At 26.7% G+C, this 13,859-nt stretch overlaps 1 protein-coding gene across 1 annotated transcript; it reads right to left on the bottom strand.

Annotated features, from left to right (window-relative positions):
- Positions 1 to 239: 239 nt before the first annotated feature.
- Positions 240 to 7,520, bottom strand: LOC145832136 (uncharacterized). Its single transcript, XM_082939493.1, has 11 exons — positions 7,433 to 7,520; positions 6,962 to 7,375; positions 6,459 to 6,644; positions 3,503 to 3,645; positions 3,178 to 3,319; positions 2,857 to 2,976; positions 2,704 to 2,798; positions 2,126 to 2,372; positions 1,522 to 1,569; positions 1,273 to 1,317; positions 240 to 715 (listed from the first exon to the last, which is right to left on the bottom strand). Exons 1-11 carry the CDS (start codon positions 7,509 to 7,511, stop codon positions 240 to 242), a joined length of 1,995 nt encoding a protein of 664 aa, XP_082795619.1. The 5' UTR covers positions 7,512 to 7,520.
- Between the last annotated feature and the right edge of the window lie 6,339 nt (positions 7,521 to 13,859).

The raw sequence follows: 13,859 nt of genomic DNA, 5'->3' as shown, positions 1-13,859 counted from the left end.
AAACGTTGATAAGACTTTATTAATAAAATTTTATAAAACAGCAATACTTATAACCTTCTATTTTAGTTATGAGTTTAATGTAAAAAAATCATAAAAGAATTGAAAATATGTATTTTACAGATTTCGCTAAAAAACAGATTTTTAAAGCGAAAATGTAAAAATACAAAAATCAAAAAGCAACAGTTAAATTATAAATTTTCCTTTTATATGTAAAACAAATATAAAAAGAAGAAATAAACTTAGTCCTTTTTAACAGTCGCATACACCTCCGGCTCTCTTTCAACAACAACATCATTCTTTGCCTCTCTTTTCGATTTAGTCGGTACCAGTTTGGTGTTCTTATCAACAACAGCGTAAGTCTCATCTTCTACAGCCCCAGCAGCTTGCTTTTTCGACTTGGATGGCACTAGTTTAGTGTTCTTCTCAACTACGGCATATGCCTCTTCTTCAACTGGCATGTTAACTCCCACTTCCTCAACTACTGTGCTGAATTTCTTCTTCGGCTGCTCAGTCTTATTCAAGCTGTCGAACACCTCAGCATAAGTTTCTTCAACGACTGCCGGTTGCTTTCCACTTTCTGGTTCTATCACCGCGTATGTTTCATCTTGAACTGGTTGATCTTTGTTTAGAGGTTGATCTTTTTTTGGAGGCGCTTCTTTTTTCTTCGCTTTGCTCTTTCGGTAGGACTTGGTCTTGGGGTTTGGTCCATCGAATGCTAAAGTAAATAATATTTGATTATGAAATTTAATTTATGTAAAAGATTAAATTTTTTTAAACAGATTTCTGCTTTATATTTTTGTAAGAAAGTTTAAATATTAGAACAGAAAGCTTTTAAAAAACAAAAAAGTTTTTGAAAATCTAAATGGCCAATTATAATTCACTTTTTTAGTTGTCTTTTGTCCTATAGATGACAATAAAAAATTATTTACAAAATGTTTTTTTATACACATTACTTATTTAAATAACAACAAATTAGTTTACTAAGCAAAAATTTTTGTTATAAAATTATTTAAGTTTACAGTTTAAGCAAGTTAAGAAATTAGTTAACATTTTAACCTTTTACTAGTTTAAACTATTTTATTTTTAGTTAAAGCAACTTTAAAAAAGTTCTACTGTGCTAAAAACAAAAAACTGATTTATATTTTAATAGAAGCACTTCCTTTTATTTGTCAGTTGTATTACACTTTTTTATTGTTTCTTTATCAATAGTCAAGAAAATAACAGTGCTTTAAATTTTTAAAAACAAAGTAGAAGCAATGACTCATAACTCACTTGTTTCGTACAAGATGTTTTCTTTCGATTCAGCTACGTGTATATCTGTTTGTTTGAATAAAAAATAATTATGTTAAGTTCTTTTAATGAACATTTTTGTTTGTTATCTGTAATAAAACACGACAACTTAAAAACTTTTTAAACACTGAACATAAACATGATCAAATCATATTTGATGACGTTCTACAAAATTTAATTTAGTAAAAAGAAGACATTATCTATTAATTTTTAGATAACAAAATTCAAAACCTTCGCCATAACTCATATAGAACTCATTCGTTTTTTCTAGTGCATCATCTTAAAAAAATTATATATTACTTTCTAAAATTTGTTATAACATGCTAACAGTGTTGAAAAAATGTGTAGTATCAAAGTTAATGCAAAATAAAAAAATCATACTATGATGTTTTGGAAATAGTGACGTATAACGATATCATAACTATTTATCAAAATTTTGTTTTTTTAGTGTAATATAACAACATGCAGTACAAACGTTTTAACAATACGAGTTATTTAAAACAAAAGAAATGTTATAAATTTAATAAGCTTTTTTTTCCTAAGTAAAAGCATAATTAAGTATATATTAATTTATTATTACTAGTAATTGCTAGTACTATAAGTTTAAGTTGAATTTACTAAAAGCAAACTACAAAAAGTTTTACTCAATTTCTAAAAAAATGATATTGTGATCAGCAATACAAAACTTTTTAAATTTACGAATACAAATTAAAAAATATATATTTAACAAGTTTAAAAAAGTACTTTAAAATTTTTTTTATTAATAGTAACAGTAGTAGTTATTTATTAAACATAGTTTCAATGAAATTTAAATCATAAAAAATCTAAGAATCACCTGAGCCTGTTTTCTTTTTTTTCTTAAGCTTCCATACCAACAGAACAACGACAACTAGTACTACCAGTATAGATGCAGTTATTCCTACTGCCAGTGGTGTTTGATTGTTAGATGACTTAAGAGGAGCGTAGTTATCAGGTACAGTTATAACAAACTGGGCAGGAATGTACAGGGGTTCTCCTGGGAACTTTGTGGTTTCCCTGACCCTAACAGTCGCGTTGAACGTTAAATTGTTGGTGATCGTGTCCTGTTTTTATATTTTAAGTTTTTCTTAACAACTAAAAATGTCTATTATCTAACAAAATATCAGTAGTTTAGATCTATGAACAACGCTTTCTAAGAAAGTAATGAAACAAGATTTTAGATAGTTCTGTGGTGCTAAGCTCAGGAATCTACTTAGTTTTATTATAAGTTTTTGACTAATAGACGAAAGTCACAATAACTTTAGTTTGAGTAGTTATATATTTTTTCAAAAACGGGTTTTTAAACTAGACTCACCGAAATATTGTGTTTTTTAGTAAATAAATAAAATTGTTCTATTTTATTAAAATTAGCTACAAAGAGTTCAGGTATCTTACTTTTATAAACGAGATAGCGACTAATTGTGCGTAATTTGACAAGTTTTTATATCCCATTATCACTTCTGTTCTAATATTTTTGATACTGGTGTCACCTGTAAACCAAAAAAAAGTGAACAATGTTTAATTATTTTGTTTTACTGAACAACTCACTTATTTCAACTGTAACATCATTTACTTCTGGTTTTGATTGAACTTCAAAGATGCATTTGTTGTTATTCAAACCCACGTTCCAACTGCATTTGATCATTGTCAGGCTAGAAGTGGGAGGCACTGTATAGAAAATTTCAAGAAAAAAAGATTATTATAAAAATTTTGTATAAGTTTTATTTTGTTCGAACGAACTAAAAACAACATTGTATTTTGTAAGAAAAAAAAACAGATAGAAAAAAGTACTAGCTGTTTTTCAGCTTATTTTTTTTTGTAGGAAAAGCTCTAATTCAAGGTCAGCACAAAAAGTCTAACAAAACTCACATATAACATTTAGTCTTCGCACTGGTGATATTCCTTCGTTTAGATATCCATCTAAGTTGGTAAACATGGATAGAGGCTGGCACGTAACATTTTTGTCGTCATCTTTAAGATCAACCGACATTAAATAGTTTGGCATAGTTTTCTGTTGATAAAAAAAGTAAAAACGTTCTTTTTAATACTTAGTTTAGATACTCTTATTGTACAACTATTTAACACTTTCTCAAAGCTTTATTTTTAATAAATCTGAAATAAATAATAGTGTCTATAGTATTGAGAATACGAAAAACTTTATTTGTATTTTAGAAATTGAAGTTAGCAAACTTACAATGGGCTGTGTTGAACAAAATTCATCAACGCAATATTTAAGATGTGTAATTTCTGGAATAGCGAGACCATAGGAACAAGATATTTCAAACGTGTTTCCTTTTCTTACGTCTAAATCTCCTACTACAGTTACGTCGCTCGGAGCTATCAAAATTAAGAAAAAATTAATAAAGTATATAAATTTGTTAAAATTTTAACAAGTAAGAGAAAAAACGACCTATTATTTTTAAAATTGAAAAAATATTCTATTTTAACTGCCTCATTCTATTTCTTATAAGTCAAATAAATGTAGTGATGTACCGAACTCACTATCCAGGTCCGGATCCGGCCGGATATTGCCATTTTTGTCTGATATCCGGATCCGGCCGGATCTTGAAATGAAAAAAAATCCGGGTCCGGCCGTATCCTAACAGAGATCCGGCCGTTTCGGATCTAGTTAGTAAAAAAGAGCATACAGAAAAGTATTTTTTCAAAAAAAAACCCTATGTAAATTAAAAAGAGTCATTTTTGTCAGAAAATACGTTCGAAAATTAAACACCTACCGTGATTGGCTCATTTTATACACGTAACTAATTTACATTTGTTTACATTTGAACTATGAAACAAACATTTCAGAAATGCAACTCTTTACCTATGTTGTAAAATTAAAAACTTTACTACCAAATTGTCAACCTTATGGCTAGCTGTTCTACTGATTATTAGATTAAAGTAATTTTAAACTCAGGCTAGTTTATACTCACTCTAGCTAGTTTTTTTTTGACTTAAACAGTGGCAACCCTGCTAGTTTTAAAATTTTTGGGAATTTTCGAAAATCTAAGGTTGCCTCAGGCTAGTTTAGTTTTTATAAAAACTCAGGCTAGTTTTAAGATTTTTTGAAAAACTCAGGCTAGTTTTCTTTTAGATTTTCAATGAGTTTGAGATGATCCAGTTTTCAAAATTTTGTAATTTTCTAGTTAGTTTTGTTGAAGAACTTGATTTCAATTGATTTTAGATTGGTAAAGCTGTAGGGGGGTCCTTGATTTTTACAAGTTGATATTGTTTGATAGATTTTAATCTTAGCTATCAGATAGTTTTTACAGCTTAACAAAATTCAAAGTAGTTTTCGAGATACAAGGGGTCAAAGCCAGCCAGCTCAATAGCTTTCTTATAGAAGGTGCAAACTAAAAAGACGAAAAAAAAAACCATTTCATTAAAAATCTATCTCCTCCTACATTTTTTAAGAAATCTTGTTTAAAATTTCACAGTTTACTCTTTACTAAATTTTAAATCATTTAAGTGTAAGAAATTTTTTTAATTTTGAGAATTTTTCAAAAAAACGTGTTTTTTTTGAATTTTAGACCTTAAATTTGTAAACTTTAATTATTTGAAATTCCAACACTCGAAAGCTTTTAAACTGTGTAAGGAAAGTTTTTTTTTTTAAATTGAGGTACCTATCTTAAAAAACCTAAAATATGTTTTAGGAAATATGTTTTTAGTGAAATGGATATTTCCGCGTTTTCAACTTGCGCCTTCCATTAGGTCCCTATGGAACTCTCTCCGGCTTTGACCGTTTATATCTCAAAAACTACTTTGAATTTTGTAAAGCTTTAAAAAGCATCTGGTAGCTAAGATAGTATTCTAAAAAATAAATTCAAATTGTAAAAAAAGTGTTTAATCCCCTATAGCCTTAAATGTAAACATTACTTAAAATGTTCAACCTTGTGGCTAGCTGTTCTACTGATTATTAGCTTAAAGTAATTATTTTTTAGGTTTTCCAAAACCTCATTCTGACTCAGGAAAGTTTATAATCACTCAGGTTAGTTTTTTGAATCAAAGAGTGGCAACCCTGATATTAGCTAAAGTTAGGTGATATTCTGGTTGCCAAAAACCATGAAAAGTTTATAAGTTTAGCAAAAAAGATATTTTAGTGTTTTTTTTTGTTCTTTCAATCTGAAGTTTTTTGCTGTTCTTTCAATTTCAAGTTTTTCTTTTGTTCTTTCAATTTTAATAAAATTTAAATGTAAATATTGTTCAGAAAATTAGCATACATACCAGCTATTATTGTTAACTGTTAATCTTAACTAGACCTTAATAACATATCATAAACTTTCTTATTATTTAATTATTTTAGCAGCACATTAGTACTTTTAGTCTAAATTTTTTTTAAACCATAAGTTTTTAAAATTCAAAAGTATATAGTCAGATATAACACATAATAGATAAACTTCACACAATTATACTTAGTTGGTAGTTAGTTATATAAAATTACATTATCGTACATAGTAGTTTTTATACTACTTACATTACAAATAACTTAGAGTATTAAGAATCCGGTTCCGGATCTGGCCGGATTGCAATTTGAAAAAAATATCCGGGTCCAGTTCCGGCCGGATCTTAATTAGAAAAAAAATCCGTATCCGGTTACGGCCGGATTCTAATTTGAAAAAAAAAGGTTGAATCAGAGTCCGGTACATCACTAAATAAAAGTGATATTTTAAACTTGAAAAAAAATTGAGGCTAGAATATTAAAAATATAAGTCAAACCATTTAACAAGAAAAGTACTAATTAAACTAGAGATTAAATAAAACTGAAAATATTTATTAAAAAAAAACCTAAAAAATCACTTTTATTACTTAAAAAAAAAAAAAACTTGGTTAAAGTTTTTTCGAGCTTTCATTATTGATATTAGCCAGATAAATTTTTCTTCTAACACTAGTTAGAACATCAAACAATCTTTTTGTAGTTATTATAAACAATAAACAAAAGTGAAACAAAGTTTTATGTTTTTATGTTACCTATATTATATAGTTTAGAAATGCAAACCATCTAAATCGTTATTTTTAAAACTTATTCTGGTCATTTGTTAATTTATAGTTAAGTCTGAGTTTCAACAACTATATCAACAATAATTAACTAATAATATACCAATAAACTAACTATAACTTATAAAACCAAAAAAAAAAAAAATAACGTTTACCTCCCCAACACTCGAACATATTTTCGTTGCTCCATGAAGCGTTTCTTAAACATTCAGTTCTGTGGTTGTTGAAGTTTTGAACTTTGTTCTTGATAAAACGACCCTTTTCGCAAACAATATACCCGGTGGATTGAAAATCGGTAGAGACAGAGTCTACTTTGAGAAAAGGAACTGTTGTTGTGCAGTCTGTAAAAAAAGTATAAATAAGTATGCAACTTTGAATAACTTGTAAACCAATACTAGTAAACAATTACTTTAGTTATACTGAATCGATTTAGTTGTAAGTCTTGTTAAAACAAGTTTTTGGGAATAAAATTAGGTTTTAATAAAAATTTAAATATTAACTACAGTTTATGGTTTTGATATTTATACTGATTTAATTGTTATTATTACCAATAAAAATATAAGTATATAAATTTAGACTTAGTTTCGTAAAATCATGCTTTATTTTACTATAAGTATTTTTGTTTTGAAATTATTATCTTATATTAAAGCTATCTCACCTCTAAACGTAATGTTGCTTATTACACAACTTTTTTCTACTAACTTATCGTCTATAATAATGAACTCAATATCTATTTTCGTACTTTCAGATGACTTTTTAACTAATTCTACATAAGAATATATAAAGTTTTGATCGTCGTCAGCATAATTTTCAACTTTGTACAACGATGTAGACTTTGTTCCTTTTTTCCACGACCATTTATTATTTGGAGAATTGTATTGACTTTCAAAGAAAAATTCCTCTTTACTTCCATTTTGATAAATGTTCCATTTGTACTGTCTAACTTTTAACTTTTGTGGCATGAACGCGTGATAAAACCCTCCTTTTAACCCACTGGCCCAAACCGTTTCGTCGTAACCATCGTGTCCTTGTATGAGGTATCCATCGATTCCTGAACTCTTTCCACAATTTTCTAAAAAATAAAAAATGGTACAATAAAACTAAATAAAACAATAAAATTAAAACTAACCTGGGACTCTGATGCAGTCTGTTGGCACTGTGCATGCAGCTACAAATAAAAACAAAAAACACTTAAGTTTCAATCTCATACTGTAATGATTAAAAACAAAAAACATGAAATAAACGTCGAACTTAGGCTTAAGCAAGCAAAGTTAAGCTTAGAATGAGTCACCGTATCATTTACGTTTAAAAAATTAAGAGAAACTGACTGTTGATGATTTGCATTTTGAATGTTGCGCAAACTTTTAAAACATGATTGCTTAAAATAAATTATTGCATTTTTTAAATCTGTGACAAAAAAAAAATGCTAACACAAGTAATAACAAATTTACTTTTACCATACAATCTAAAAACTGTTATTAAATTAAATATTGCTACTTGAACTATCTATTATATATGTATGTGTTTGTATTTGTAATTTTACCTTTATCTATTTTTAAACCAACAGCATAACAAATTTCACTAATAGAATATTAAAGCTTAAGCCTATAAATTCTTTATTGAGTTTTATTGCAACTCCTCAAGTTGCATAAAACTATAAAACCGTATGACTTTGATAAAAGCTTCATGTTTAAACTTATAATTTAAGTACATAAAAGGATCTTATAACTTTGTTTGTAAAAAGTTATTTGTGACTTAAGGAACCAAACTGTAAATCTATTAAATTATGAGGAAATAAGCTACATAAATATAACTTATTCTAAAACAAGTAAACTTAGAAATAATTTTTTTATCTAGCTAAATTCCTAAAAAGGTTATAAAAACTACACTTGACACTTTTTAAACCAGTTCAAGTGTTTTGGTACAATAACACGCTATTTAAGTCCTAAATGTTGTTGTAGATGTTTTTTTGTGCGTGTCGACCGCTGGGTGTCAATTTTGAACGAACGGGTTTTCAAATTCGACATTAAAACCAAACAGGCCGCTTTTCGAGTCTAATAAGTATAATCTTATTTTTCTAGTAATTCAAGTAGGTTCAATTACATCAAAACTATAGTTATTTATGCTTAAGATGTTTTCACTTGTATCTTTATACCTAAACTGTTTATAAAGTTTTTGTTTTATCTTAGAATTTAAAAGCATGACCAAACTTAAAAAGCAGTCCTTTTTTCAATATTAAAAAGTAAAGTTTTTAATTATAACGACAAATATTTGTAAACCTCATTTTTAGTTACCCTTTTTTTTAAGTAAAATGGCAACGTAATTTTAAGACGTGAAAAATGTTTCTAATGTTACTTATCATTACGAAAACAGTTGCTACTTTTTGTTACTTTAATTGTTTTATTTTAATAAAGCTTTTTAAATAAACTTAAAGCCAATTCGTACTCATAACTTGTCTTTAAAATTTGTTTTTAAAATCTGTTTATTTTTTGTATCAGTTATAGTTTTTAATTAGAAAATATAAAAGATTTCCCAAAAATCTGTTTTTTTTTTGTTCTAAAAACTTAAATAGAGGTGTGCAAAATAAATATTTTATTTTTGACCCGCTTTCGGTGCGAAAAAGTTGCGACTACTTCAAGTAAAATAAAATATTAAACTGCATCTTAACACTAAAAATGTAAACATTTTCTCTTAAACTGTTATTTTGTTGTAATTAAATTTCATACTTCTAAACTTTACGTTTGTATAAGTCTTGATTGTTTTTAGAATCATCATTTATTTTGTTACATTTTGAATCTTCATACAAAAAATTGAACTATAATAATATTTTCTGGTAATAAGTTCAAAAACTAAATTGTTTATGTATAGTTTGATCCAAATTTAGCCTTGCTCAAATATTTTTTTTTTTTATAATTCTTTATAATGCAAACTATTAAACTTAAGTTGCTCTAAAAACATAACTACATTGGCATTTTTCATTCGATAGGTCCTCAAGTTCGGTCTTGTGCTTCAGAAAATAACCTTAAAAAAGTGGATAATTCAATTTTATAATTTAGATTATAGTATACTTAAGATTACAAAAATTGTGAGTACCCTTTTTATTTCTCAATGATGACTTTATAAATTTATTTTTGAATCTGAATAAACGTTTTTTGTAAGCCATCTAATACATTTACGTCAAAAATGCAGTGACTCATTCTTACTTAACTTAACATTTTAACTTTAACTGTCTACAATTCACTTTTTTTTACATAAGTTAAAACATGAGTTTAAAAAGTTTTGTTTTGATATTTGTTGCAGCTAGTTGCACATTTGCAGCAGTATCTACTAGGACTCCAGGTTAAAGTAAATTTGTTAAAATTATTTATGTTTTTGTATGTTTTTGTTTATTGTTTATTATGATTTGTATGTTTATTAGTTAATTATTTTGTTTTTTTAGATGGCTGTGGAAACAACTGGTCTAAAGACAAGTTCAGTTTAGAAATAATTTCCAACGAGGTTGATAACTTGTACGCGAGCGGCTTCGAAGGTCTCCTGTTGTATGCATTCATGCCGGACAAATCGATTGTTAAGAGCTTCAAGTGGACAGTTAAGCAAGAAAACAAAAACACAGAGTTCAGCTTCACCAACTCGAATTATGAAACGAAAAGTTCGGAACATTTTAAAGTTGATAACATCGACGTTGGTCGAAACTATATATTTTCTTATTTTCATCTGATTGAAAAAGCCACTTTGAACACAACTTTCGACTTGGAGTTTTCCTTGAACGATTACACTACGACCAAAAGCTGTACAATAAACGATTTCAATTTCTTAGGTAAGCAAAAACATTACAATAGTCTTTTAAAAAATTAGTTTTCATTATTAACAAAAAATTATAAAAATAAAAATTTTTATACCGAAGGTTTATAGCAAAGTAGGTTCAAAAATACTCAGGTTATTTTAAAATAACCGAAAAAAAAAAAAAGTTTTGTAAAGCTATTTCCTTTTTTTAACTTAACCTATCAAATAATAAAACTACAAAAGTTTATATGAAGTTAAAAACGTTGAAAATCTATAGAAGCACACAAAATTAAATAACCACATAGCTTTAGTATTCAATCAACTAATGAAAAGATTATTGTTTTACAGAGTGCAAAACAAATGTTCCATTTTTAAAAGTCGCTTCATTTTCTGCTAATTATAAAGACACCGGAGTATTTAGTTATGAAGATGGGTATGATTTGAATCATACTCAAGATAATATATCTGACTTTGATACTGAATGTTTAAGAAACGCTTCATGGAGCAACGAATACTTATTTGAATGTTGGGGAGGTAGTTTAAATAGTCTAGTCAACATAAAAATAATTTTAATTTTTTTTCATTAAATACGTGATAGGCTTTAAATAAGATCACTTGTTTAAATTTGTTTTAAACAAAAGCTTTGAAATTTCATAACAATTGTAATCTAGTGCTTACAGTATATCTATTAAAGTGCCTACAAAAAGTACTTATTTATTTTAAAAACGACAGGTTTATATCATTGTACAGTTTACTTACCATCTAATTAAATATATTTTACTTATTTAAGGTTGTGTCTAACTTAAAATAATTAAGTTTTTGTATTTAGGACTAAATTTCTTTATTTGTGTACAATGAAATCCATATATATGTATAAGTATAAAGAAATTATAAACAATAAAGTATATATAAATCTTTTGTTTTTCTTTTCTGTGCTGGTAGCTTATATTTATAACAACTTTTTACAGCACCGACAAATGTAAGAGTAACTGGAAATTATGACGTCATAGAAGGAAAGGAACTGAATATTACTTGTGTGTACGATGCATATGTACCTGTTGTTAAACTTTTAAAGTTTTGCATTGGTGACGAATGCATTACACAGTCTGCAGTTAGTTTATACGTTTTTACATTTGTTATAACTATAAGAACTATTTGCTCACTTGGTAAAATAAATGGTCAAAAATTAGTCGAACATTTGACTTTAAGATGAAACAGAGCATTTTTTATTGCTAAACTGTTTAGTCGTACAAGTCTGATTTTAAAGTATTATTGTTTGTCTATTTGATATAGGATTTGTGTGTTTTTGGTGTCATTACTAGCTTAATTACAACTAGCAACACTAATAAAAAATGACTTAAATATTAGTTAATTTTTTTTACTTATATTTCAAAAACACTAAAAAAACATTAAGACGTATTCTAAACAAAGATTTACTTTTGGAAAATTAAAAAAATTCTAGTCTTAGAAATACTCTTCAAAAAATTATTCATTTTTTCTTTTATTAGCTTTAGATTAAAGTTCTAATGTTTTTATTTTACTCTAAACTGAATAATTTATAATAGTAAATCAAAAGAAAAACGTAATATTTTGTATTGATAATCGAATCATTTTAACAATTTTTTTACAGAGTTATACATACTATGATAAACCTGTTCTACTTGAAGATGATGGTAAGAGTATAACCTGTCAGGCAATTTCCGATTATTCTTACTTAAGTGGTAATTCAAATAAAGGAATATCACCAAAGCAAAAACTCTATGTTATATGTGAGTTTTATTTAAGGAAAACTAAAGCTTATTTTTTAATGCTTTTGAAAAGGCGCAATCAAAGCATAATTAAAATGATACATCAAAAAAGTTAAATAACTCTAAAACTATACACATTAAAGAAGAATTTTCTCTAAAAATCGATACTTTTTGCAAGAACACGTAAAATAAATTAAAGGTTTATATCTTATTAAAAAAATAATTACAACTATAATTGTGTAAATGCGGTAGTTTATCAAACATTACACTTTTTTTTTAGTTCCCCCAAGGCTCTCTGATCAAAACATAACAACAGTTAGTTGTAATTGGACAGCAGGTTCTATATACAATAGTTGTACTTTTGAAATACAGTCGAAACCAGTGGCAACCGATGCGACAATATTACAAGTACAATATAGTAACTCAAGTTTAAGTTTCAATTCGCAATCAGAAGAAATCAAAACAGAAGTGACAGTTGAAAATAAAAACGATCTAAGTTACCCTCAGTTGATTTCTATTTATTTTGTAGAAGTTAGTTTGTTGCTAGTGTTTCTTTAGTTTTTAAAACCACAAATAAGAATTAAAATACGTAAAAACTCAACAACAATTTTGTAGTTCATCTAGTTGGTTTTCTATTTCCAGGATTCAATAACCAAAAACATGACATTTGACGCAACAATACAAGTAAAAGAAAAAGAAAAATTTGCAAACGAACCGCTAGAAATTCCTTTAAAAATCAGGATCACAGTGCCTTATAATTACAAACCGCTCAAAATAACAAGTGATAATAGTTCAGTTGCAGTTGGAACAATTGTGTCTTTGCTAGTAATTGCTGCCATCGTTGCTTTAGTCTGGAAGCTGAAATTTTATAAGAAAAACAAAGATTGTTAATTATTTTTATAATTCAATAAACAATTTAATCTTCAGCTAGTTAATAGTGTTTTCAAGCTGAAAAAAATTTTGTATTAAAGGCAAAAATCTAGTGGAAATCAAAATTAAAACATTAAGGTTTATTTTAAATAGTGTAAAACATTATATTTGCACAAAATCTGGTATAAAAGGTCAATTGTTGTTATGGGCAAATATTTCCTAATTCAAAAGTTCTTAAAATTTTTAATGATGTATAAGCTTAATTAAAACTTATGATAAAAATATTCTAATCCTTTTATAATAATTCTTGATACTTTTAAGCATATTTTTAAGCGGCTGCTTTTTGTAACTATTCAATCGGTGGATCTTTTATAAGCTTAATTATTTTATTAATTTATCTTAACTATTATATTTAGACGAAGCAGTTGAACAAATAAATGAAGTTTATCAAAACTATGATGAAGGTAACGTTTATGTTTTCAAGCTTAATTATTTTATTCGTTTTAAACGTGTTATACGTTGAATTTTAATTTAAAATTACCTGAAAATTTTATTAAAACTAATTTTTATGATACTTATTAGTTGCTATTCGTTGTAAGAGTTTAAGCTAATACTTTGATTAGTTTTTTTTTAAGGTTTTTATAGCTTTTATTACTGTTAATAACTATGTGAACATTTACTTTTAGACGAACCAGTTGAAAAAACAAACGAAGCTTATAAAACTTATTATGAAGGTAATAAGATAATTTTAATAACATTTAAATAATTTATAAAAGGGTTAATTCTTAATCTAAATAATTTTAAGGAAACTTAAAAAATACCATACTTATTGTCCTGAGTTTATTTTCTATTCATTTTTATCAATTTTACAAAACTGATACTTAGTTCTAAACTTATTTTTTTTAAAACCTTATAAATATAGTAACTATAGTTTTAAATTAAAAGTTTTTTTTTAAACTTAGTTGTTAATATTTACAAACAGAAAGCCAAGTTTCGGAAACAGCTCATAAAAATATTTATCAGGAAGCAGGTAAGTTGTTTTAAATTTTAATTATTAGTACTAAATTTACATGGTAAATATCATAGACTCGATGTTAAGTGGTGTACGAATGTATATGTGGTGTACAACTCGATAACCATAAGGTTTTTTCGTAC

This window comes from Thalia democratica, chromosome 3 (genome assembly GCF_965202585.1).
Source record: "Thalia democratica chromosome 3, ktThaDemo2.hap1.1, whole genome shotgun sequence".
Lineage (NCBI taxonomy): Eukaryota > Metazoa > Chordata > Thaliacea > Salpida > Salpidae > Thalia > Thalia democratica.
The sequence above is the reverse complement of the archived record's forward strand: the minus strand, read 5'-3'. Positions and strand labels throughout refer to the sequence as shown.

Bases quoted from the DNA above. Each gene is read 5' to 3' on its own strand.
- LOC145832136 (XM_082939493.1), bottom strand. From the start codon at position 7,511: ATGAGATTGAAACTTAAGTGTTTTTTGTTTTTATTTGTAGCTGCATGC. The intron at 7,376-7,432 runs GTTAGTTTTAAT...TTTATTTTTTAG, and splicing joins AGACTGCATCAGAGTCCCAG to AAAATTGTGGAAAGAGTTCA. The intron at 716-1,272 runs GTGAGTTATGAG...TATTTACTTTAG, and splicing joins AAACATCTTGTACGAAACAA to CATTCGATGGACCAAACCCC.